The sequence below is a fragment of the Miscanthus floridulus genome, chromosome 1, assembly GCF_019320115.1.
Source record: "Miscanthus floridulus cultivar M001 chromosome 1, ASM1932011v1, whole genome shotgun sequence".
In the NCBI taxonomy this organism is placed as follows: Eukaryota; Viridiplantae; Streptophyta; class Magnoliopsida; order Poales; family Poaceae; genus Miscanthus; species Miscanthus floridulus.
In genome coordinates, this window is record NC_089580.1 from 147,433,729 (window position 1) to 147,459,498 (window position 25,770).

Consider the following 25,770-nt stretch of genomic DNA (forward strand, 5'->3'; position numbering starts at 1 on the left):
CGTGTCCTGATCTCCTCCTGAGCCTCTTCGCTTCCCCACCGCGAGCATATATTCTGAACTCCTCCATCAGTCATTCCTCTTGGCTTCCACCACATATTCAATTGCTCCTGGGTTCTCCCCGTCTCGGTTCCTACGTGCACTGGAACTGGGAGAGTAGGGCCTCCGGAACGCCTGCCATCTTCGTGTTCACCTGCTCGGGTGAAGGGCGGCAATCATGTTTTTTTGGGAGTGTCGCTGGGGGCACGACTACTCGCTACCTCTACGTCCTCTTCTTTCCGGTGTCGACGCATGTTCAAGGTTCTCCGCTGATCGGCACTGCTTCTCGTCTGCACTGCAACGAGTGGGACGACTACACCGACAGGCACTATATCGTTGAGTGCATCCGCTCTGCCGCTGGGTATGTTTCTGGAACGAATCTTCTAAGGTCTTGGCTATCAATCCTTAGTTTTAGTATCATCTACATGCTCGTCATGTTTAAGACACACAAGCACATATATGATGTTACCAACATGATTATTTTGTTTAATGTCTTTTTCTAGATTAAATTGGTGCTAAAATTGCCTAATATTCTAACATCGGCAACGACCCGGCGGTTCACGGGCGAACAAGTGGACATTCTCTTCTTGTCAGAAACAAAGTTAGACGAGAAGCGGATGAAAGCAATCAAACAAAAGTTGCAAATGGGAAACATGGCTGTGGTGGATGCGGTTGGAAAAGGGGGGAAATTGCTGTGTTGTGGAGGAGGAGAGGAATTGATGTGAATGTTCGCAACTCGTCGCGCAATCACATTGATATGGATGTTAGAGGGGAGGATAATAAGGTGTGGCGTTTCACATGGATTTACGGTGAGCCACGGGCTGAAGACAAGCATGTCATTGGGCTCTGTTGAGGGATTTGTTCGCCCAGCACGAGGTGAACCCGTTGCCTTGGCTTTGTGCTGGGGATTTTAATGAAATCCTTTTTCATCATGAGAAGGAAGGTGGGGTGCCCAAAAGCCAAGCTTGCCTAGATCGATTTAAAGAGGTGCTGGAGGATTGTGACTTACACGATCTTGGCTTTGCGGGTGACGTCTTCACGTGGAGAAACAAGTAGTTCAGAGAGGCTAATTATATACGTGAAAGATTAGATAGGGCTGTAGCAAATGGTGCTTGGAGGGATGGGTACCCGCTGGTGCATGTCAAAAATGGAGATCCTTTCCACTCAGACCATAGGCCGGCGTGGTCATCTATTTAGAAGGGGCTCATCAGCAGATGAGAAGTAGAGGCGGTGGGGAGTCGGCTTTTAAATTTGAGGCCAGCTGGCTCAGTGAGGAGATGTGTGGCAGCATCGTCTCGGATGCTTGGGCGGAGGGAGGTGTTTTGGGGGAGGGCTCAGTAGTGGAGAAACTAAAACATGTAGCTGGCAGTCTACAATCATGGAGTGTCAACGTTTTGGGGGATTTACAGAAGCGTATAAAGAAGATTATAAAGGAGTTAGAGAGGTTTAGGAGGCTCCCGATTAATGAGTTCTCAGTCCAAAGGGAGGCAGTGTTGAGATATTTTCTGGATAAGGTGGAGGAGCAAGTTGATATTTTCTGGAGACAGAGAGCTCATACAAACTGGTTGAATAAAGGTGATAGAAATACGGCTTTTTTTTCCATAAATGGTGTTCGGAGAGGAGAAGGATGAATAAAATTGGTAGACTTAGAAAGGAGGATGGAGGTTGGGTTGAAGAGGAAGTAGAGAAGAAGGATTTTATTTCTAACTATTTTGCGCAGCTTTCACAGCTAGATTCAGGTTCAAAGGCCAAATTGCACTCGGCAAAGCCTTTGCCGAGTGCGGCACTCGGCAAAGAACACACGGCAAAAAATTGACCGGCAAAGCCTTCTTTGCCGAGTGTCTTTTATCGGGCACTCGGCAAAGGCTTTGCCGACTGCCCCGGGGACACTCGGCAAAGAAAAGCGACCGTCACGGCGCCGGCCCCATTGACGGTGGCTTTGCCGAGTGCCAACCCTGCAGGCACTCGGCAAAGATTTTTTTATTTTTATTTTAAAAATTTCTTTGCCGAGTGCCAACCCTACAGGCACTCGGCAAATATTTTTTATTTTTTTTAAAAAAAAAAATTCTTTGCCGAGTGCCAACCCTGCAGGCACTCGGCAAAGATTTTTTATTTTTTTTAAAAAAAAATCTTTGCCGAGTGCCAACCCTTCAGGCACTCGGCAAATTTTTTTTTTAAAAAAAATCTTTGCCGAGTGCCAACCCTGCAGGCACTCGGCAAAGATTTTTTATTTTTTTTTACAAAATTTCTTTGCCGAGTGCCAACTCTTCAGACACTCGGCAAAGATTTTTTATTTTTTAAAAAAAAATTATTTGCCGAGTGCCCCCTGTCCGGCGCTCGACAAAGTTTGGATTTTTTTTTAAAAAAAATTCTTTGCCGAGTGCCCTCTGGCCGGCACTCGGCAAAGTTTGAATTTTTAAAAAAAAAAAAAATCTTTGCCGAGTGCCATGGTCACAGCACTCGGCAAAGCTGGAAAAATGTAATTTTTTTTACATTCCATCATGACAAATACATGAGCAGCAACATAGAAGATTTTTAACACTACATAAGCTGTGACTACATTGAGTATGAGGGTTGTTCTTGAGATCCTGCAAAACCATTATAAACCAAAGTACAAATTTAAAAGTGCCAACAACAGAGAATACTGTGATAAGCAATAAGGTTTGCAGCTGGCAATGTTTAGAAAGAAGGGCAGTATGCAGCAGCTCTCTTGCACCATCAATCAACCAAACTTACTTAGACATAGAGAGTGAAGCAGCAGCGCATCCTAAGATATTTAAGGCACCAGGTCTCAGCCAACATGCTCAATCATACCTGAAATGCAAGGAATAAGACCTACCTTACTCGATATAGAAAATAACAATTTGGTATGCAATCCAAAATGTGGCCTTTCTAACATAGAAGGCCACTCTATACAGAAAAGTATTACAAAATGAAATACAATTGATATATAAACTGGTTCCATTTGGATTGTATCCTACACAAATTCGCATGTACAGAACAATAGTTCTTGCTCTGTGTCAACTCACACATGAGATTTATCCTGAATAAAAATTCAATTACAATCTAAATGCAATTGAAAGTGTCAAAGTGATACACTGTGTCAGTAAATAGTACGTGATCTTTTGTTTTTTGCCAAAAGAGGGGCATAAATCATGATTGAGAAAGTTCTAGGGTGCTCATTTATCAAAAAGTATGCTTAAATTTCAACCTGCAACTTGTGGTCAGAACCACTGCTGCACACAAAGCTGGCAGTAGAATATGCAAGATTTCAAGGTTCTTCAATATGTGAAACCCACGGTCTGCATTGGCACTAGAAGGACAAACACTGTGTGATTTTTTTGCGAGAAAAAAGAAAGTTTACCTGCCAACCAGGATATTTTCTTTAGCAATCTTTGATAGCCTAGTTGCGTATTCAGAGTGGTCAAGAAAGCACATGATATATACACATATAAAGTTAGTGAAATAAGAAGAAACTAACTGAACTGATGATTTTTTTATATAATAGAAACAGTGAGTAAAGTACACAAATATTTATATAGATCTTTCTAAGGATGCATGTTTACTGGATTAATAATAATACTTGGACCAAGAGATCTCAATTCCAGAGAAGAGATGTTTTCTGGAATAGAACATATATTGGCTCGCCAGTTAGTAATCAGGTATATGTTACCATATTTATGTCCCTCTCTGTCAAATTTGGCACCAAAAAAACCAATCTGGCTCAGGCCAATAATTAGAACCCGATGATAATCTGAATCAGAATGTCCCTAGCACTATTGGTAGCAAGCAAGTAACATAGAGTTCCTTCTTTTGTACAGAAGTTTGCATGGAAGGTGTATTCTTAATTTTTCTGTGTTGTAGTCTCCAGATTACAGCTACTATCTTAAATATCATTGCTTTTGCAAGATAATTTTAAGAGTTAAGAGTGGTCTAAATTTACTATCAGTTCACTAATATTTAATTTTTTATGATCAGACAATATTTTTTAGAACAATTATCATACTATAGGTACTTGCAGCTGAAGATAAGTGCAACTGTTATCATACTATAGGTGACTACATTGAGTAAGGCATGTTCTTGACATTCTGCAAAACCATTATAAATGGCCACTGAAGATAAGTGCAGCTGGTCAGACATTTGGGTATAAAAAATTCAGTCAAGTTCAGAATATTATGTACATCATATTGAAGAACTTACTCAATAGTAGCTTGGTTTTTGGCACTTGCAGGAGCTTGCCACCGCTACGGACACAGCTCTATGGTTGTCAGGTGCCTGCTGCTTTAGAATAGAACCTATCATCTTTTTACTGCAAAAATTAAGTGGTCATAAGGAAATCATGTATACAAATAGAAAGAGCAAAAGATATAATCTGAATTCTCATAAGCAATTTAAAATTCTCCACGGTGAACAAGACAGGAACATAAAAATATGAATTGTACACCTAGGTCATCCAACACTACCTTATACATGCCAGAACAAGATCGACTTAAAACTTGCAGTGCAGCAGCAGATCAAAAATTTAAAGCAAGACAAATCTTAGGCTTGACTAGAGAACTGCATTTATTGTTGTACATTGTACTCGCAGCAGAATGTATGTGTGCACCATACTGCACAAGCTCTAACTCTGCCCCAATGAAAACTGCAATACAACTTCCTCCTATACTACTTGAGGAGTTCAGAAAGGACCCATAGAATCAGTATGAACGATGATATCTCAAGCACAAGTATAATAGCACATTAACACTACCTGATCCACACTAGTCAGTTAACAAGAGCTTTTAGAATAGTGGTCAGTATAGCACAAGTATAATGAACATTAGCACTATAATAGTGGCTAGTATAGCAGGTTGCTGGGTTCAGACAAGAAAGAAAATGCTTATAGATATGCACTAGCTTTCAGAAATACTAAACTAGTTCCATTTCCTAAAATAGAGATAATTCACAGTGTAGCCGGAAAGATGCCTAAACCGACATAACACAATGCAGCACATCTGAAAATGACAGAATGGGAATGTATTATACTTGCCTTCTTCTCAGGAGGTTTTATGCCAAAAAAATTCACCCATCGCTAATTTCTCACTTGATTCCTATACAAGGATGACATGACTACTGTGTTAGTTACATTCATGAAATTGTAGAAAAAAGGTAAAGCAACAACGATGCAGAGTAACAGCTAACACACCAGGCATGTACATGCTAGCTAATATGCAGTGCCAAATTTTTATCTCTTCTCTTGGCTGACTATATATGCTAGCTAATTAGCTATATGTGCTTGATCGATCTACCAACAAATCAAGATTGCCGATGAATACTGGCCTTCAATAACCTGCATGATGCACGCTGACCTGACCAGCTCTCCCTATTGTGGCATCAATTGCGCCATTATTGTGATAATTATTGTCTTGAAAACTATGTAGTTATGCATTTGCACAATTTATTTGATGGGGGCCTTTCTGACTATGACAACATAGGATACTAATTCTACCACGAACTGTACAGGAACATCCCCCTAAAGCTATCATAGTCACGGATAAAAGCATACAACTAAAAAAAACCAGTAAAGTTAAAAATTATGAGTAAGAATCTTGAGTGAACTATCTTTCTTTTCTATCCATTTAAAGTGTGATATTCAGATTAATATATCTTTGGATTTCGAATGCCCACATTTCTGTCGAACTATTATTCTCTTTTCTGTCGAAAAAAGTTTGCGCTATCAATTATCAAAGGATGCTTTCTCAGAAAGTCTAACACTTCAGAGGAGAGATTAAAGAGCTTGTACGTACCAAGAGTACAAGAGGAAGCCGGGGAAGCCACGGTTGTGCCTGGCTGGCCGGTGCCTATGTTCGCCTCCACCTGGTGTTGGACTGTTGGTCGGTATCACATACATACACACAAGTTCATCGATCAGTACGTGATCGTCGAGGCTGCTGGCTGCAGGCAGGCATCATGTGTTCTAAAATCAGGTTCAGAGAACAATAGCTACAGTTCTGAAATCAAGTTCATTTGAGAGAAAATAGTTCACATTTTATCTAGGTAGCCATAACTGCAAGAAATAGGACCATGTAAAATTCACCATGCTAAGTAACATAACTTTATTGTCTGGAAAGGTAAAATAGCAAGTAACACTTCATGGCAGCAACAGACATGGTAAAATTCTTAGCTAACTAACAAGAATATTACTGAAAAGAAAACAGCAAGTAAAATTCACCATGCTAGAGTTTTACAAACACTGGTAAGCACTCCTGCACACTCAATTGTCAGCAGCATTTTCAGAACTGCAACGGCATGCATTTTTTCTGAAATAATAGGCAACAGTTGTCCGTCATGCAGTTTTCTGAGAAATAGATAAACTTGTCTAGAACAACATGGTCACAGACATGCCGTACTAACTCCACAAACATGGTTTCGTAATGGCCCGATGCAAATTTTAGAAAATCATCTACATCAAGATATCAGGTGAACTGTGAATCGTACAGAAATGTAAATCTACGAGCTTCTATTTGATGTGCACTGCTTTTTACATAATGAATGGAGAACCTTACGATGCGAGCAGCTGGAGGCGCCATCCGCGCCGGGCTGCCCCTCCGTGTCGCTGGAAAGGTCGGCCGCGCCGGGCTCCTCCTCCGCGCTGCTGGAAAGGCCACGATGGCCGCTGCAAAGGCCGGGATGGGCGCGGGAGGTGCCGCCTGTTGCCGCGCCGGACCAACCCCGGTCGCGCGCGCTGGACCAGGCGGGCGGCGGCGCCTCCCCCTCGCGAAGGACGCCGGCCGAGGATGGCAGGGGGGCCGTCCAGTCGTGGATTCGTGGATCCGGCGGCAGACACGCCGGCTGCGCCCCCTAGCCGGCGGCGGCGGTGCCCTCCTCCATAGGGCCTTTTTCCCCCGCTCGGTCAAAGCAGCGCTCGGTCGGGCAGCGCTGTCGGCTCGGGCGCGCGGGCGGTGGCGGCGTGGGCGCGGCGCGCGGCGCGGGGGCGGGGGCGGCGCGGGCGCTTGGGCTGGCTGGCTGTCTGTTTGACTGCCCGGCCGGCCGAAGTTGCTTAAGTCCCAGAACCGGCTCTTTGCCGAGTGCCGGATCGGGAGGCACTGGGCAAAGATTTATTTTTTTTTTTAAAAAAAATTTTACCGAGTGTCTCAGATCTGGCACTAGGTAAAGATTTAAATATTTTTTTTAAATTTTTTTGTCGAGTGTCTTAGATCTGGCACTCAGCAAATTTTTTTTTGAAAAATACTTTGTCGAGTGCCCCTGGCACGACACTCGGCAAAGATGTTTTTAAAAAAATGTCTTTTTTTTGGAAAAATACTTTGCCGAGTGTCCCTGGTACGGCACTTGGCAAAGATTTAATTTTTTTAAAAAAAATGTCTTTGCCGAGTGCCCTGTGGAGGCACTCGGCAAAGAGGAAATTTAAAAAAAAAATTAAAACCCTCTTTGCCGAGTGTCTTATCTATGGCACTCGACAAAGACCCCTTTGCCGAGTACCATGCCCCGGCACTCGGCAAAGTTTTTTTATTTTTTTTATTTTTGGCCTCCAAATTTTTTGTGCAGCCCTTTTAAAGCACCAGGAACTCTTAGTTAGAATTTGGTGATTTTTTATGGTTTTTTGATATATTTAGTTACTTTATTTCATTTACTTGATTTTTTTTGAAAAATATAATTTTGAACTGCATGTGGTACGAATAATGGAATTTAATGATTCAAAAAATGATAGTCATGTTACTGAGTGTAGTGTGAGGCCGTATCCAGGAACGGACCCAAAATTTCGGACATCTTGTTCACGAAACATGATCGCGAACTTGCGTGCGAAGTGTTTTTAAATTCTATAAAAAGCAAACGAAGTCCGAAAATCATAAAACTTGTTGAGATATCGTGATATCATATATGGAGGCTATGATAAAAATTTCAGAAGATTTCGTGCACGTTATCATGTACGATGCTTACAAAGCAGGACATCTCTACATGTGAGATCTGATATCACATGTAGAGATGTCCTGGTTTCTAAGCATCGTACGTGACAACGTGCATGAAATCTTCTGAAATTTTTATCATAGCCTCCACATATGATATCACGATATCTTAACAAGTTTCATGATTTTCGGACTTCGTTTGCTTTTTTATAGAATTTAAAAATACTTCACACGCAATTTCGCAGACATGTTTCGTGAACAAGATGTCCGAAATTTCGGGTCCGTTCCTGGATACGGCCTCTCACAACACTCACTAACATGACTATCAATTTTTTAATCATTAAACTCCATTATTCGTACCACGTGTAGTTCAAATTTCTATTTTTCGGAAAAATTCAAGTAAATGAAATAAAGTAACTAAATATATCAAAAAGCCTCAAAAAAATCCCGAAATTGTAACTAGGAGTTCCTGGTGCTTTAAAAGGGCTGCACAAAAAAATTGGAGGCCAAAAACAAAAAAACAAAAAAAACTTTGCCGAGTGCCGGGGTATGGCACTCGGCAAAGGATGTCTTTGCCGAGTGCCAGGCATAAGGCACTCGGCAAAGAGTGTTTTAAATTTTTTTAAAAAATTTCCTCTTTGCCGAGTGCATCCACAGGAGCACTCGGCAAAGAAATTATAAAAAAAAATTAAATCTTTGCCGAGTGCCGTGCTAGGGGCACTCGGCAAAGTATTTTTTTAAAAAAAAATTCTTTGCCGAGTGCCAGATCTGAGACACTCGGCAAAGAATTTTTTTAAAAAAATTAAAAAAAAATCAAATCTTTGCCGAGTGCCTAACAGCAGGCACTCGGCAAAGAAGACCGTGACCGAACGCCGTTTCGCGGGCAGCCTATGCCGAGTGTAGAGATTTTGCCGAGAGTTTGGCACTCGACAAAGAAGTCCTTTGCCGAGTGCCCTTGTTTACCGAGTGTCTGGCACTCGGCAAAGAACTTTTTGCCGAGTGTAATTCTTTGCCGATTGCAGCACTCGGCAACACTCGGCAAAGAATTTTACGCTCGGCAAAGTCTCAGTTTTCAGTAGTGTTTTCAGGGCGAGGGCCATAGGGGACACACAACAACTTCTCCGAGCCATGTCTCCTAAGGTCACCGCAGAGATGAATTCTGATCTTGTTCGGGAATTTACTCCCGAGGAAGTGAAGAGTGCTTTGGAAGCAATTGGGGATCTCAAAGCTCCAAGCCCCGATGGGATGCCAGCCGTTTTCTACAAACGGTTCTGGGATACAGTGGGGCCCCAAGTGACGCAGGAGGTGTTGGGAGTGCTGAACGGTGGCGCTATGCCGGACCGGTGGAATGACACAACTATTGCTCTGATCCCGAAGGTGCATTGTCCAGAAAAAGGTGACTGATTTACGTCCAATAAGCTTGTGCAATGTTGTCTGTAAGATAGTTTCAAAAGTCCTGGCAAATAGGCTAAAAATTATCCTGCCTGATATTATTACACCCACTCAGAGCGCATTTGTTCCGGGGCGGCTTATCTCAGATAATATTTTAATCGCCTATGAGCTAACCCATTACATGTTGAATAAAAGAAAAGGCAAGGAGGGGTATGCAGCGATCAAACTCGACATGAGTAAGGCATACGACCGTGTTGAGTGGAATATTTTGGCCGAGATGATGAAGAAATTGGGGTTTTGTGATCGGTGGCGGCATCTAATCATGAAATGTGTGTCAACTGTCAGCTATCGAATCAAGGTGAATGGGGCACTTTCAGAAGCTTTTATCCCAGAACGAGGACTCCGACAGGGTGATCCGCTGTCACCCTACCTCTTTCTACTCTGTGCCGAGGGGTTCTCGGCCTTGCTAAACAGGGCCGAAGAAAATAGTTTGATCTCAGGAATTAAAATCTGCAGGGATGCTCCTAGCATTTCTCACCTTCTTTTTGCCGACGACTCTTTGATTTTGATTCGGGCAAAAGGGGAGGATGCTAGTCAACTCCGGAATATTTTGGAGCTGTATGAGCAGTGCTCCGGGCAGATGATAAATAAATCTAAGTCAGCCATTTTGTTTAGCACTAACACAGCGGATGGCAAAAGAAGTGAGGTGAAGAGTATTCAGGAAGTGGAAAAGGAAACCATGAGCGAGCGTTACCTGGACCTTCCTATCCATGTTGGCAGTTCTAGATCAAAAGTGTTTGCCTACCTTAAAGACAGAGTGTGGAAAAGAATCCAGGGTTGGAAAGAGAAATTTTTGTCTTGGGCGGCTAAGAAATCTTGATGAAGGCTATAGCACAGGCCATTCCGACATTTCCCATGTGATGTTTTGATATCACGAAATCTCTTTGCGACCAAATAAGTGCCATGATTTGCCGCTATTGGTGGAACCAACAAGAAGGCAAACACAAGATACATTGGGTAAGCTGGGATCTGATGATAAAGCCAAAGAAGGATGGGGGTCTCGGCTTTAGACATATACACGGCTTTAATATGGCTATGCTCAGCAAGCAAGCATGGAGGCTTTTACAGTCGCCCGATTCATTGTGTTCTAGAGTTCTCCAAGCAAAGTACTACCCTGGTAAATCTTGTTTGGAAGCTCAGCCGAGGACGGGCATTTCATACTCATGGAGAAGTATATTGAGTGGCATCGATTTGCTAAAGAAAGGATTGATCTGGAGAGTTGGCGACGGCGAGAATCTGAATATATGGAAGGATCCATGGCTTCCTCGTGACATGTCCAGGAGGCCAATCACGCCGAGAGGAGCTTGCCTCTTATGTGATGTGGCGGAGTTGATTGATCCAACAACCGGCAGCTGGGATGTCCAGATGGTGAGAGATATTTTTTGGGAAGAAGATGCAATAATTATTCTAGCACTACCGGTCCATGGGGGCATGAGTAATTTGGCAGCCTGGCATTTTGATAAGAAAGGTGTCTTTTCTGTAAAGAGTGCTTACAAAGTTTATAGAGATGATCAGCAAAACAAAAGTAGCAGAGGGGGTGGATCGGCATCACAACCGGACCATGGTTATGTGACAATGTGGAAGAAGCTGTGGGGGCTCAACTGCGCAGGGAAAATCAAGCACTTTTTGTGGAGGCTGGCCTATAATAGCCATCCTCTGCGCATGAATCTGAAGCGGAGAGGGATGGACTTAGACACAAGATGTGTGGTATGCCGACGCTTGAATGCAGATGGAGCTCACCTATTTTTCAGATGCAAAACAATGGAACGAGTCTGAGGTATTCTTGGCCTTGAACACGAACGATCTGTGTTAGCTGCAAAGTGTTCAGCAAGAGATGTGATTGAGGCTGTGTTGGCTATGAAGGAAAACACAAAGCTAAAATGTTGTCTCACCCTGCGGTACTGCTGGGGGGAGAGGAACAGAGTGCGCGACGGCGAGCAATGCAGGGACCCAAGCAGCCTGGCGCATGGCATTCAAGTGTACATGGCTGCATGGTGTAACCGGGGCTCTGAAGCACATAACAAAGACAGGCCGATGCGATCAGTGCAAGGCAGTCCGTGGGAAAAGACCGACTGATGGCCATGTCAAAGTCAATTGTGATGCGGCGTTTCATCCGCACACAAACTCTGGCGGCTGGGGCTGTATCTTATATTCTTATGCGACTCAGATGGTGATGTGGTGACTGCTCGACGTGGGAGATTGGAGGCACTTCTGGAGCCTTTGCATGGTGAAATCCAAGGACTGCAGGCCGCTATTGATGAAGGAGTGGGGCAGGTTATCATTGAGACCGATGCAACAGCTGTGCTACAAGCTGTTTACTCTGATGCTTATGATCTCAGCGCAATGGCAACCTTGGTGGCGGAGCTGAGAAACCTCCTGTCTCTGAACTTTGTGTCCTGGCGAGTACAACAACGGCCCCGGTCGTGCAACAGGGTGGCGCATGAGTTGGCTGCTCTAGGCAGTCTTTGTTATTTGGATGCTGAACCTATTTTGGTTTGCATCCCTTCTTGTATTCAGTCTGTAATTGCTGAAGGTTCAGCTTCGTTCGAGTAATGGAAATTCCTATTTCCCCTAAAAACAAAAAAACCGATCCGCTGAAGAAGGACGACCCAAACTGCACGACTGAACAAGCAGCTCAAAAGCAAATGGTCTTTCTCATTTGATTGAGTCCTTGTGGTGAGACCGGCTCACTTGGCTTTGACTCTATAACTCAGCATAGTTACTTACCACATTTATATGTGTAAATCGACGTGTCCAACTTCGTGTTTTTTTTTCTGGTTGCAAACGACTCCCTGGTGCACTGATTGGGCCTGGCCGGGTAGGACAGCCCATGTTCAGAGTCTAGTTGGATGGGCTGCTGATGGGCAGTGGTGGGGAAGCATCAGGTGGCGCCCCGTGCGTGAACCCGTACGTTATTGCTGTAGTTGATGAAATGATGAGTGTGTGCGGCTTCCCCCATGCATCTCGACCGAAAGCTCGCAATTATCGGCCGCATCATGCGGACCACTGGACCCTGATGGCCGGCCTAGCTCTCATGCATCACCATGCCCATGCGGCGCTACAAGAATCTTGTCAATCACCGGCGGCCGTACCTCTGGCCGAGCACAGCAATGCCACTAGTGCTGCCCCGGCCGGCCGGCGTAGGTCCGTGGTCCGCGCATGGTAGCCTGGTAGCCACGTCCTCCGTCCCCTTTCCTAGTTTCCTGCCGACCATCCGTCCGTCGCTACCGCAAGCGGCAGATCGCCGCGCGCGTATAAATGGGGGGCCATTCTAAAATCAGGCAACCGCAAAAGCCGCGGCGTCGCCTAGTGACATCCACCCATCCATCCATTCCTACGTCGGTTCCGAGACAGTACAGGGATCGTCCTCGTCCCGTCGCCTCTCGCCTCTCGCCTGCCACCTTCCCCCCTCTCTCTGGCTCGAGGCCATCCCCCCGCTCCGCTTCCATCGATCGATCGGCGACCGGCGTTACACATCTAGCAGCAGGTACCGCTCCATCGACGGCGTCCTGATATGATCCCACGGTTCTGCATTTCCTTTTCCCTCCCTCCCTTGTTCCGATCGCGCGCTTGATTAGTTTGTAGGATCTCACGATCCCGCGCGCGGGTTGGATTGATCTGCCCTTGGCGTGGCCGCGTGATTGCGACTGCGATGCGATCAGAAAGTTTTGGTTTCTCTTGTTCCTCTTGATGATGGTTCAAAATTTCTTCTGTGCGCTCTTGCAGTTGCAGCACATGAGTTTCTAGTGTTCTGTTGACTGTTGCCGGGTGGTGGGCGGAGCCTCTCTGTAGTGTCCAACGCAATGTCGAATGCAAAAGTGGTGCTTGAGCCTGCATTTCAAGGAGCTGGCCATAAGCCGTATCCTTACTACTTAGATGACTTTTCAAGCAGTTTCCTTAAAAAAAAGATGACTTCAAGCAGGCTGGCACCTTATTTTAGCTGTGTTTTTTTTTTCCATCCACGCAAGGCGTCTCTTTTCGCTCTATGTTGGGTATATGTGTCCCTTAACTTAATTAAACACAGAGGAACGACAGAAATATGGAGGATCGAGGATTTCAAGCCAGTCGCTTTGCCAAAATCAGATTATGGCAAGTTCTACTGTGGAGATTCATATATAGTTCTGCAGGTAAATGCCTTTAACCCTTCCTTTTTCTAGTGGCATATTTCTGTTTCTCTACACAAACTGTATTTTTAGTAATGCATCTGTCCCTTTTTTTCAGACGACCTGTAAAGGAGGTGCTTATATTTTTGACATCCATTTCTGGATCGGGAAAGATTCTAGCCAGGTAGGTTTTAATTTCTGTACCACCACCTCAGATTTCTCTATGCTAGCTGCAAATGACATTTCATATGCCCACTTCTCGAAATTGCTGTTGTTGCTACGCAGGATGAAGCTGGAACTGCCGCGATTAAGACAGTTGAACTTGACAGCATGCTTGGGGGTCGTGCGGTACAGCACAGGGAACCACAGTGCTACGAGTCTGATAAATTCCTTTCGTATTTTAAACCGTGCATCATACCCGTGGAGGGTGGTTTTGCTTCTGGGTTTAAGAAGCCAGAGGTGGACAAGTTTGAAACACGGCTATATATTTGCAAAGGGAAGAGAGCTATCAGAGTTAAAGAGGTGCACTGGTGTTCCACCTCCTTGCTTGCTTCCTATATGTTTAATGAGCTATTTAAGCCAATCCTAATGATGACTTCTTTACTCAGGTTCCCTTTGCTCGTTCATCATTGAACCATGATGATGTCTTTATCTTGGATACTGAAAATAAAATATTTCAATTCAATGGCGCAAACTCCAACATTCAAGAAAGAGCCAAGGCGTTGGAAGTGATCCAACATTTAAAGGAGAAATACCATGACGGAGTGTGTGCTGTTGCAATTGTTGGTGAGATGAGAATGATACAAATTTCATTTCATACATGTAAAACGTCTGTAAGTTCACACACACTTATACCTTTTTATACCTTTTTTTTTGCCTTAATAATAGATGATGGAAAATTGCAAGCAGAATCAGATTCGGGAGAATTCTGGGTCCTTTTTGGAGGTTTTGCGCCAATAGGGAAAAAAATAATAAGTGATGATGATGTTGTTCTTGAAACTACACCACCAAAGCTTTTCAGGTATGTCCTTTTTATGAGTGTACAGTTAGTTATATTTGATCTTCTGATTTTAATTATCGACACTTGTTCTTAACCCCTAAGAGTGGCCTGGTTTTTATGTTGGCTCATCATACCTATTCTAGCCTCACACACTTTTCTGACTTTTTTAAAGTTATGCATGGATGACAGTCACCACTTGCAATTAGTAATGCAATATGTTCTGCTGAATTCACAGCTCACTTCTACAGAAGTTCCTTTCCTGATTACAAATGAATTCTTTTCGGCAATTCAGTACAGATTAGTTAGTTGGTTTGCTAGTGCTTATAGGTCATAGAAATTTACCGTTGCGCAGCATACTTCAAGACCCTGCTTGGTTCACAAAGCCTATTACTTTATCTTCAGGTGTGACTGTCCTGTGTATGTGTGCTATATATGTTCACCTCACTATTCTTCAGCTGCTCTTCTTTATTTTTAATAATCGAGTAGTTTTATTGTATGCTGTTAATTGTCATGTTTGCAGTATCACTAACGGTCAACTGAAGTTAGAAGACACTGCTCTTACAAAATCAATTCTGGAGAACACCAAATGCTTTTTACTTGACTGTGGGGCTGAGTTATTTGTGTGGATTGGTCGGGTAACACAGGTAGAGGAGAGGAAAGCTGCCAGTGCGGCAGTTGAGGTAAAACTACAGCCCAACTTTATTGTTTTGTTGCCTTGTTCAAAATATATCCTATCTAAAATTTACCTCCTGTAGAAATTCATTATTAAAGAAAATAGACCAAAGACAACAAGAATAACTCAAGTGATTCAAGGTTATGAGAATCATACATTCAAGTCTAAGTTTGAGTCATGGCCAGTAAGTAGCACGGCAGGGAGTGCCAGCACAGAGGAAGGCCGAGTGAAAGTTACAGGTACAATACTTATTTATTGGTATTTAAACAATTGACCTTTTGTCATTCATTGTTAACATCTATGTTTTATCAGCACTCTTGAAGCAGAAAGGTGTCGATGTCAAAGGAATCACAAAAACTAGTGCGCCAGTAAATGATGAAGTTCCTCCTTTGCTAGATGGCGGTGGAAAGCTTGAGGTTTCGCTGAACTTAGTCACATTTTCCTACCAAGTACAATAGTGAATGCAGTGTAGAAATGAAATCACAAGCAAGCAGTGCATATTTCAGGTTTGGTGTATTAATGGCAGTGTGAAGGCTGCTCTTCCAAAGGAAGAACTTGGAAAATTCTACAGTGGAGACTGTTATGTTGTTCTCTACACTTATCATTCTTCTGACAAAAAAGAAGAGTTCTATTTAACTTATTGGATCGGGAAAAATAGTGTACAGGTAATTGTCATTTAAATATAAGCATGCTTAAGATGTAGTTTACTGAACTTTCTTGCTTTGCATCTTCCATCGACCCCCATTATTGGAATGCATTTTTATTATTTTGCTTGTCATAGTCACATTGTCAACTGAAACCTTCTTATTAATATTATTTGTAAAGCTGTTTGTCATGAATTCTTCTCACATCCAAATAGAAGCTATTATTGCACACGTTTGTTTAAAATAATGATGGTCCTTACACATTTGTGTGTCCTATAATTAATATATGACTATATGAGCCTTGATGTACTTAACATATACAAGGGTTCATGGTGGGCCCAGTGCCCATGTAACTGTGCTGTGATATATATATGAAGTTACTCTTTGTTTATTTAACGTAGGAAGATCAAGAGGCGGCTTTTCAAATAGCTAATACAACTTGGAATTCTTTGAAAGGAAGACCTGTCCTGGTACTGTATTCACATTTTGAATTTTTTATTATGCATAAAATATTTCCTCTGGGTGAGTTTCGTATCTTATTTGTGTTACTGTAGGGTCGTATTTATCAAGGAAAAGAGCCACCACAATTTGTTGCTCTTTTCCAACCAATGGTTATTCTTAAGGTATGATGCTCACTGTGATTATGTCATGTATAGTGAGTTAATGATAAATGTGTGCTGGTCTACAAAGAACTCATATTGGAGCATTCTATAGAAATGAAAAATGTTTTTTAACATTACTCCAGAAATTACCAGAATGTATTTGTCAAATCATGCAGGGTGGTACTAGCTCTGGTTATAAGAAATTTGTAGAAGAGAAGGGTCTGAAAGATGAAACATATTGTGCTGATGGCGTTGCTCTCATTCGAATTTCTGGAACAGCAGTTCATAACAATAAAACACTCCAAGTTGATGCGGTATTTCTTACCTCTACCTGTTCTTATAAATATATTGACTTCCATTCACATAAGCATCCTGAACATTTTAAGTTAATGAGAAAAAGTAGGCAATAATTTTTTTTTTTGGGGAATAAGTAGGCAACTAAAGCAATATCCGTCATGCCTATCATCCATTACCTGTGGCGTATATTAAAAATGGGCCATAGCAATTTTCTAGGTTAGCGTTGATTTTACTAAATCTCGAGCTCAAGAACTTTTGCTCTTATAGCATATCAAGTCTTATGCATCTATGAGTTTGCTCAAAATCCTAAGCTATGGGGAAATGAAGTATGGAACTAATGCTGGATGGAATCACTATGTTCTCATTATGGCCTGCATACCATCATCCTCTCTCTCTCTCTCTCTTTTAAAAAAAGTTTTTTCTTGGCCAACAGACTTAATTAAAGAGTACATGCATGAAAAAAAAGCTTTATCCTTGTTTGTATAGCTAATACAAAACTGCACTGTAAATAACTTAAAAGAGTCCAACCTTTTGCTCTCTTGAACTAATTGTTATTTGACTTTCTAGGTCCCAACATCCTTGAGTTCCACGGATTGTTTTGTTTTGCAAACTAAAAACTCTATGTTTTTATGGAATGGAAATTCAAGTTCTTTTGAACAACAACAGTGGGCTGCTAAAGTTGCTGAATTTCTGAAGGTATGGAACAATGAAACCAATTTGATAATTCCTTTTCATGCATGGTAACCTTGTTATGGGGCAACAGCTAGGGGGCCAAGGGCCCATAATATTAATTAGAGGGATTGGATCAATTAGAGATAGGATTAGATTTTGGTCAATTAGAGACAGGTTTGGATATGATTTGTTAGGATTTGATTGAGCCTTCTTAGGGGACCAATAATCCTCTCTATATAAAGGGGGATGTATCAAGGAAAGAAAGCAATGAAGAATTAATCCCAGATCCCCCAACACTCTAGTCTCCCTCTAATCCGACTTTGCTTAGCTATCTCCTAATGAACTATGTTCATAACAACTCTCTTCCTATTTACTTGGTTGTTTAGGATATTGTCACACCTTTGACTATATTTCTTCAAAGTAGCATTGCCAAAAATTATTAAATTACAGTGAAATCAATATATTTTGAATGAGAATGTAATTAACCATATTTATATTGATTGAATGCAATGTTTTAAATCATGGGCTAAGATATTTAGCGGTGGGCTCCTTCAAAAGCTATAGCAGATATAGCGAAAGCTTTTTCATTTAGCGGTTTTATAGAAAACATAAAATTCTTAATTAATTATGCACGAAAACATTTAGCAAAGTAAAATTATATGAACATAAATAATTAAGTACATGTACAGGCTCTAGGAGAGCATGCCTCCACATTTATTACTTAACATTGGCCATATTAATCAACATACTCACGGCTGTGATTAACATCATATTCATTCAGTATTCAAGGATAAGTTGTTCAATGATTTATTAAATCAGTATCATGTAAAGAACCTAATGGAGAGGCACATATTATAGTCTTTTAGACTAAGGTATGAATTTCTGCTTCGGTCAGGATTAGTGCTGCTAAAACTATTTCACGGTTAAAACAAATAGTGGTGTTTAGCAGACCTAGAACATCTTTAGCAGTGATAGTGGAAAAAAACAATATAGTAGTGGTAGACCCTATAAAAAGCTATAGTGTGCTATTTAGAACCTTGATTGCATGTGACAATCAAAATGATTAATGTACAACAACGAAAACATTTTTGAAGTTTGAATGCCTTAATTTTGGACTGGAGGTAGTACCTCGTCACTAAGGAAAAAATCATTTCTTCTCTACCACTTAGTAGATTGGTTAGAAGTGGATATTGAGAAGGGTTTTAGATTATATTTTTCAAGTTTATTTGCAGTTTTGTGCTTCTTCTCTATTGGAGTGTTATGTAAAGCTTATGGAAAACCTGTTTTGAGCAAAACAATTCTGAAAGACTATTTTGTTGAAAGCTGCTACTGCTAACAGAATGATCTTTATGATAAAAATTCATCATGCTGGAAGGTAATAATTTTATGCATAAATACTGGTGTTTTCTCACTGCTGTCTAATTTAAGGTTTATTAATGATCCAATGAGGTTAGACAGAACTACGCTGGTTGCTGAATCCTCCTCCCTCAGCAGCACTTGATACTGATAAAACTGAAAGTAATTGACATGTCTTATCGTGGCCACTATTACTCACTTAAATTATCTGTACCCCCAATCCTACAGACCGGTGTTGCTGTCAAACATTGCAAGGAGGGCACTGAGAGCTCTATTTTCTGGTCTTCTATTGGTGGAAAGCAGAGTTTTACAAGTAAAAATGCTGCACCTGATGCTGTTATTAGAGAGCCTCATTTGTATACCTTCTCTCTTAGGAATGGTTAGTAGTAGTCAAACCTTCTATTCACAGTGTTTCTCAATCTTACCACATTCTGTTTTTTATAGTGACCCTAATGTTTTATTATCATTTTTTTTGGCTTCAATCGCGATAACATCGTCACCATTTGTCAGGGAAGCTGGAGGTTTGTTGCTGTATTGATTTGATCCAAATTGGTCATGTTCCAATAATCTTGTTTTTTCAAAAAATTCTGAAAGCTCACTTGTACACAGGTTACTGAAGTTTTCAATTTTTCACAAGATGATTTGTTGACCGAAGATACGATGATACTTGATACACACTGTGAGGTTTTTGTTTGGATGGGTCAGTGTGTGGAGACAAAAGAAAAACAGAAAGCATTTGACATTGGCCAGGTAGGTACCAAGTTTAAGTGTTAACCTTTCTGTTTTTGGTTGGATCACTATCGTCCAACTCCTAGCAACGATTGCTTCCCTCCCAGAAATACGTACAACATGCCGTGGCCTTTGAAGGTATTTCTCCTGATGTGCCTCTCTATAAAGTCAATGAAGGGAATGAACCTTGCTTCTTCAGGACATACTTCTCCTGGGATAACACACGATCCGTGGTATGCTCTTAGATATTTACTTCTGTATTTCACAAGTTCAGCTTTTCATTCTAACTATGTTCCATTTATTATCTATTTGTATGGGACAGCTGATATTGTGAAGGTTTACCTTTTTTCACTTAATGGACTTTTCTCATATGTCCAATATTCGGCATACCATTTTTCTTTGCTTGCGGTTAAGCTGATACGTGTCATTCTTGAAACAGATTCATGGAAACTCTTTTGAGAAGAAACTTTCAGTTCTTTTTGGAATGCGTTCAGAGGTAAGTTCACTTTTGCTATTCAATTTACAAAGAATGATACATGTTATTTTCCTTCTTTTTTTTCTGCTTCATGCCTTTTTAACTGCTTCCAGGGTGGAAATAAGGGCTCATCAGGTGATGGTGGGCCAACTCAAAGGGCATCAGCCTTGGCAGCTCTTTCATCTGCATTGAATCCATCGTCGCAAGGAAAACAGGTACTGCTAATAATTTCCTTCCCTCCGTTACAAAAAAAAAAAAGTTTCCTTCCCGTTTTTTCTTATCTGCTAACCACCAAATCCTGTGGCTTTTCAGTCAGACGAGAGGCCCACAAGCTCATCAGGTGACAGCGAGCATACTCAACGTGCTTCAGCAATCGCTGCCTTGTCCTCTTCCCTTAATACATCGTCAAAACCCAGCAGCACACAATCTCATTCAGGCCAAGGGTCTCAAAGAGCCGCTGCTGTTGCAGCACTGTCCAATGTTTTGACTGCAGAGGGATCTCACAGCCCCCGCCACAGTAGGTCGTCTCCAACAGCAGGTTAGACTTGCCAGCCTAAATTTGATCTGAAGTTTCACCTTTTCTTTAGGAAGATAACAAAACTAGAAGCATGTCTCAAGCTCCCACTGATATTGTTGTTGTGATGCTAGTAATTCTGGAAAATAATATTGGATATTTTTAGCACCGGCATGTTGCATCACTTTGTTTTTGTAGAAATAGTCAAATCGAGTCCTTTTGGTTTTGCTCTGGAAGAGTAAAATGGATCTGGGATGTGTTTAAGTTCGTTAACTGTGTTTACTTGAGTTTTACTCATCAATAATGAATAGGATTCGCTTAGTAACTGCAAGAAAGTAGATGAAGATGAACCCAGGAGAATTCTGTGATTAATTTTTTACCCCTTAGCTTGATGGCAAACGTTGATGATACCTTCACTTGATGCAGATGCTGAGAAGACTGAATTAGCTCCTGCTTCTCCTCATCAGTTAGAAGCAGGGCATGAAGATGTCCGAACAGAACCTGATGTCTCACAGGAACAAACTGCTAACGAAAATGGAGGCCAGACGACCTTTAGCTATGAACGCTTGATATCAAAGTCCACTGACCCTGTTAGTGGGATAGACTACAAGCGCAGAGAGGTTTGTGACTCCCACTGCATCCTTGAAAAAAGTTCTCCCTCTTCTATTACCTATTTCCTTGTGGAAGGGCTGAGTATTTGTCATAATTATACATGAAACTTTCTGTGCATTTTATTTAAATCTAGAACAATTTAGGAGGACTGGTGGATTTATTTATACTAGGAAGAAAATAGGCACCTAAGTTCGCCTCAACTAAGGCTCAGGTGCTTAGCATTTACTTCTAAATTTCCATTTACTGGATCTGTTTTCCTCTCCCTGTAGGACATGCTAGATAGAACTTTTTTGCTTGTAAACATTTATAGGCAAGCTTACTCACCATAAAGAGTAAATAGGTAAGTTTGAAAATTTATTATAACTTTGCTTCAAGGTTCTATTTCTGAGGTAACCTCTGGTTACTAATATCTCAGACTTCCAATTTGGAACATACCAGTCAGGATTGTAGGCGTTTTGCCGCAGTTGCTGTTAGTCATGAAGAACATGAGGTGTGGAAGGTATTTGGAAAAATAAACAAACTGATCTAGACAAGGAGAACAAATGAAATGGTCAAGATTTGATCAGAACCCCAGCCAAATTCTTCTGTTAGAACTGCTGAAAATGGAATCGTTCTACGCTTTTCAGTTTCATACATATTTATGATTTAACAATGCTCACCAAGATAATGATGCTCTTAATAATTTGTAGGCCTTCGTTAGTTCCTTCTGAAATGATTCCCTGAGTACCTCAACCTGCAGTTCTTTGCAACAGAAGCAGGAATAGTGACCATTTCTCTAATTGAAGTACAATGATTAAGCTGGGTTTATTACAAATGCAACTAAATTGATGGCGTTTTTTTAATCGTTTTCGTTTCTCATTGGAATATCTATTACAATTTATTGATGGCAGCCTCTTCTGCACCTCATGTTTATGGATTCCAAAGGCTAAGTTCACTTTGCTTCTGCAGACATATTTGGTGGACAGTGAATTCGAGACCGTATTTGGTATGACTAAAGAGGAATTCTACGAGCAGCCAAGGTGGAAGCAAGAGTTGCAGAAAAAGAAAGCCAATCTTTTCTGAAACACGGCTGGCTATGAATAAAACCCTTATGTTGCAGAGAGTCACGCGTTCCTATTTTCCTCTCCAAGGAGAGTCCACGCTGTCTGGCATTCTGCATTCTCATCATTTTTGTTCCACGGATGATCAGCAACAGCTTTATCCATGACTTGTATAGGCTACTCTTTATCTGCACATGGTTTGGGCGCGTTATATAGGTCCACGGGCCATATTATTCCCTAGACCCTAGCCCCTCCATTATTCTGAGGTCGTTCTGGATGTTGACCTTTCACATGTTTCTTTCTTATTTTATTAAAAAACAAATTGGTGCAAATGGCATTACTAGTGAGATTTTTGTAAGTAATGATGCATTGGCACCAAGGTGTATGGAACATATTTTTGTTATATAAGACTTCAGCTTCTAATGTTCTGGCGGTGTTCTACTGGTTTAATCATCTTTACCGGCTTACCGCTCAGCAGTGCAGCAGTGATCATGGTACTATATGATAGGATTATCAAGTAGGAAGATGATCGACAAGTCAGGTCAGTCGGGTCGGTAGGGATTTGACACCCTAGTCATCTTGGTGGTGTGGATTATCAAGTAGGAAGATGATCGATGAGCTGCAGTTACTATGATCTATTGTAGTTTCTGAATCAATTGCAACTAGACTCTACTAGTAGAAATAACTCAATTTTGCTAGCAGAATTTGTTATTTTCTACTTTCATATATGATGAGGACATTAGGTTATTTTCCCCATGAAATATCTAAGGAGAACTAATAACCAGCAATAATAAGTAGGCTGTGTTTACAAGCTCTCAAGCATGTGCATCACTACAACATTTATTTAATCCGCAGCTAGCATTATCTAGAAAGTCAAAACTTTCTATAGCACATGGTGCAGATAGCAGCAAATATTGTAATGCCACTGAAAATACAGAGTGTGTCGAACCGGCACTCACTGCGTATCTTCTCTTCTTTCAGCTCACTCTGTGCCTTCAGATACAAATTGCAAGACTCCAGCACCTCGTCATAGTTCCTGCTCCGGTGGCAGCTCAGCGCCTCCTTGAGAAGGAGGAGGCTGCAGCGCCCATTGAGATGAACACCGCCCATGTCTTCCATCTGCATACTCAGTTCTGTCAGCGCAAGTGTTGAAGGTTCCCCAGCCTCCTCGCTGCCCATGTTTGTCACACGGAATTTCATCAACAGAATGCATTCTGCTACCTGGCAGGGCAGGACCTCCTTTGCCGGAAGGACAGACCCAAACCGTAGAACGAAATCAGTATCCGTTGGCCAGTGCCTCTGCCCACTCAGCGGGTGCCAACTTGTCAGGTTCACTGCTCGCTTCATCTTTCGGTTGACAATGATCCAGCTCAACTTTATGCCATCATTCAGTTCCCTCCATAGCTTCCCGTCTTTCCTTTCTTGCTCCATCGAGGGCACCGATGGTAAGTCATTGATGGTGGATAGGGATACCCCTCCATTGTTCTCATTGTTTTCAGCTGAGTGTTGAAACAAGTCTATCCGGAACGGGTAGTTATAGAACCATCCATTGGCACTGTCTGAGTTGGGGATTCCCCATATGACCTTTGAGTAGAGTGCACGGTCTTTGTACCATACATCAATCAGAGATATGAAGTCTGAAGGCAATGAGTTTTCAAGCTCATCCATGTCATCGTAGTAGTAGCAGTCAGACTCAGCCCATTCTTCGGCAAAGAAATTACTTTCATTAGTTTGAACCACAGGGACATCCTTGTTCAATATAAGGGTGAAACAATCTGCATAAAACTTCCTGAATCCACCAACGGAAACAATTAAGCTCCTGACATCATCTCGTCTCGTTGATGGCCACAGAGATGTGCAAGCATTTTCCCACAAATCCTCTTCATTTGATATGGCACGGAAATCAGCGCAGGCACAGCCTGCTCTTGCCAGAGCTGCAGCATCGAGACGCTTGAGTATGTCGTAGAAAAGGTCGGCACTCAGCGATGCCATGATCACAGCCTGCTGCGCAGTTGCAGCTAAAAGAGATGGGACCTAATCAACCTGGAGCATAACAAAACAGGACTTTGGTTAGTTTCTTCTCAGTATACCAATTGACATACTATATCAGCAAATCTTCAAAGGCAAAATATGTGGTGTATTGCTGAAATTCTGGGCCAACATTTAAATTTCTTGGAGTCCCAAGGCAGTGGAAGGAAAATAGCGGTGCATAGTAGGCCAAAACGACCAAATTCCCAGATCTGGAAAACTAAGGCATCCAGTCCCAAGCCTGCTCGGTAGCACAAAATCAATAGAATTGTCCTAAAACTTATAGTTGGTATTTCTAATCACAGATACTCTTTCTCCGCTTCTATTGCACTCTGACAATGAACGGAACAAGCATTTTCAATTGGCCAGAGAAGCAATGCTGTGGTTACTCCATTGATGCCCAACAAAAGAACTGAGCACGTGCTTAATAATGAGAGAAGAAATCATGGGCAGGAAACTAAATCTGAACCAGAACCCACCACCCCCCCCCCCCCCCCCCCCCCACACACACACACCAAAAAAAAAAACCCCACAGATCTATGGTTACAGACTTACAGCCGCAGGAGGAGCAATAAGCATCGAATAAGGGAGGAGGTCGAAAGCACAGCAACATCCTCCGGAGGGGAAGAGGGAGACGAGAGACTAGGCAGGCTCACCTCAAGAATCAAGATTCGTCAGGTGGATGAGGTAGAGACGACTGACTGACTGACTATTCAGCATTCAGCAGCACAAGGTGGCGTCAGGGTTTAAATATCCCCAGGTCGCATCGCATCGTGAGTAACGTCGCCGGATAAGCGATAGGGCGGACCATGGTGTACGCGGGGTCGCGGGCGTACCAACGAGCCACGCGACGGCCGGCCGGCCGGCCTGCCTGCTTGTCACACCCTTGGCCGCCGACGAGGGATCGCCGCCGACGTGAGCACGAACACAGCGGATATACGGAAACGAGGTCGCCGGCAGGGCAAGCCCTCTGCCTTGGCGAGTTTCAGTTTTACTGAATACGAGTTCGATCGTTGTTACAGAAGGGATCGGGGTGTTTTATTCCCCTTACAAGTCTGACCACTCGGGTCCACAAAACAGCGACACACATGTAAACAGCTATTGTAAATACGTAAACGTAGATATGAAGACGCCTCTTCAGATAGCGTCTCCAGGCGCGACACTGCTGCGCGGCGTTGTAGTCTCTTTCGCAGCCTCCGCGGTGTAGGACGATCGGGTCTAGTCTAGAGAGGGAGGAGCCTGTGCCGATCTGCCAGCGCACACCTTTTTTTTCTTTGGGGGTGCCGGTGCACAGTTGGCCGATGATGGCCCTGTTCACAAGCAAAATCACAGTCATAACAAATCAGTATCAGCATCAATCGTTTTTCCAACCAACCATCTCAGCTCTCCATTGAGCTCTTTTATGCTGCTCCCTCCGTTATATTTTACAATACCTATCTACATATAGATCATATCTAGATACATAAAAACTACGAAGGTATATAGTTCTTACTACTAGTGACGGAGGACGGAAATACCTATCAATACGTCATATATAGATACCTCTAGTTTCCTTTGCTTTTGGATGTATCTATATTTAATAATACACACCATTCCACTATGCTCCAAAAATTAACCAATCAAATTAATTAAT

The 25,770-nt window shown here is 42.2% G+C and overlaps 1 protein-coding gene, 1 long non-coding RNA gene and 1 pseudogene across 4 annotated transcripts; 1 reads left to right on the forward strand and 2 right to left on the reverse strand.

Moving 5' to 3' along the window:
* Positions 1 to 2,488: 2,488 nt before the first annotated feature.
* Positions 2,489 to 7,041, reverse strand: LOC136497281 (uncharacterized). Of its 2 annotated transcripts, none has more exons than XR_010769268.1 (5): positions 6,582 to 7,041; positions 5,823 to 5,970; positions 5,066 to 5,126; positions 2,773 to 4,345; positions 2,489 to 2,624 (listed from the first exon to the last, which is right to left on the reverse strand). It is a non-coding gene; the product is annotated as an uncharacterized lncRNA (long non-coding RNA). The 2 variants fall into 2 exon arrangements; XR_010769272.1 differs by having other exon boundaries at positions 6,577 to 7,041.
* A 5,626-nt stretch (positions 7,042 to 12,667) lies between these two features.
* On the forward strand, positions 12,668 to 22,532 carry LOC136543483 (villin-2-like). 2 transcript variants are annotated; one of them, XM_066535920.1, is made up of 24 exons: positions 12,668 to 12,879; positions 13,119 to 13,251; positions 13,417 to 13,519; positions 13,614 to 13,679; positions 13,781 to 14,017; positions 14,104 to 14,281; positions 14,384 to 14,516; positions 15,016 to 15,175; positions 15,251 to 15,407; positions 15,481 to 15,584; positions 15,663 to 15,833; positions 16,214 to 16,282; positions 16,367 to 16,435; positions 16,591 to 16,728; positions 17,279 to 17,407; positions 18,968 to 19,118; positions 19,250 to 19,260; positions 19,349 to 19,489; positions 19,576 to 19,701; positions 19,908 to 19,964; positions 20,057 to 20,158; positions 20,256 to 20,481; positions 20,884 to 21,077; positions 22,018 to 22,532. In XM_066535920.1, exons 2-24 carry the CDS (start codon positions 13,196 to 13,198, stop codon positions 22,129 to 22,131), a joined length of 2,892 nt encoding a protein of 963 aa, XP_066392017.1. In that variant the 5' UTR covers positions 12,668 to 12,879; positions 13,119 to 13,195; the 3' UTR covers positions 22,132 to 22,532. The 2 variants fall into 2 exon arrangements, with proteins under 2 accessions (XP_066392017.1, XP_066392021.1); XM_066535924.1 differs by having other exon boundaries at positions 15,675 to 15,833.
* Positions 22,533 to 22,827: 295 nt separating this feature from the next.
* LOC136497289 (probable F-box protein At2g36090) lies at positions 22,828 to 25,126 on the reverse strand (annotated as a pseudogene).
* Positions 25,127 to 25,770: the final 644 nt, after the last annotated feature.

Bases quoted from the DNA above. Each gene is read 5' to 3' on its own strand.
- LOC136543483 (XM_066535920.1), top strand. From the start codon at position 13,196: ATGTCGAATGCAAAAGTGGTGCTTGAGCCTGCATTTCAAGGAGCTGGC. The intron at 16,283-16,366 runs GTACTGTATTCA...GTGTTACTGTAG, and splicing joins TGAAAGGAAGACCTGTCCTG to GGTCGTATTTATCAAGGAAA. The intron at 16,436-16,590 runs GTATGATGCTCA...CAAATCATGCAG, and splicing joins AACCAATGGTTATTCTTAAG to GGTGGTACTAGCTCTGGTTA.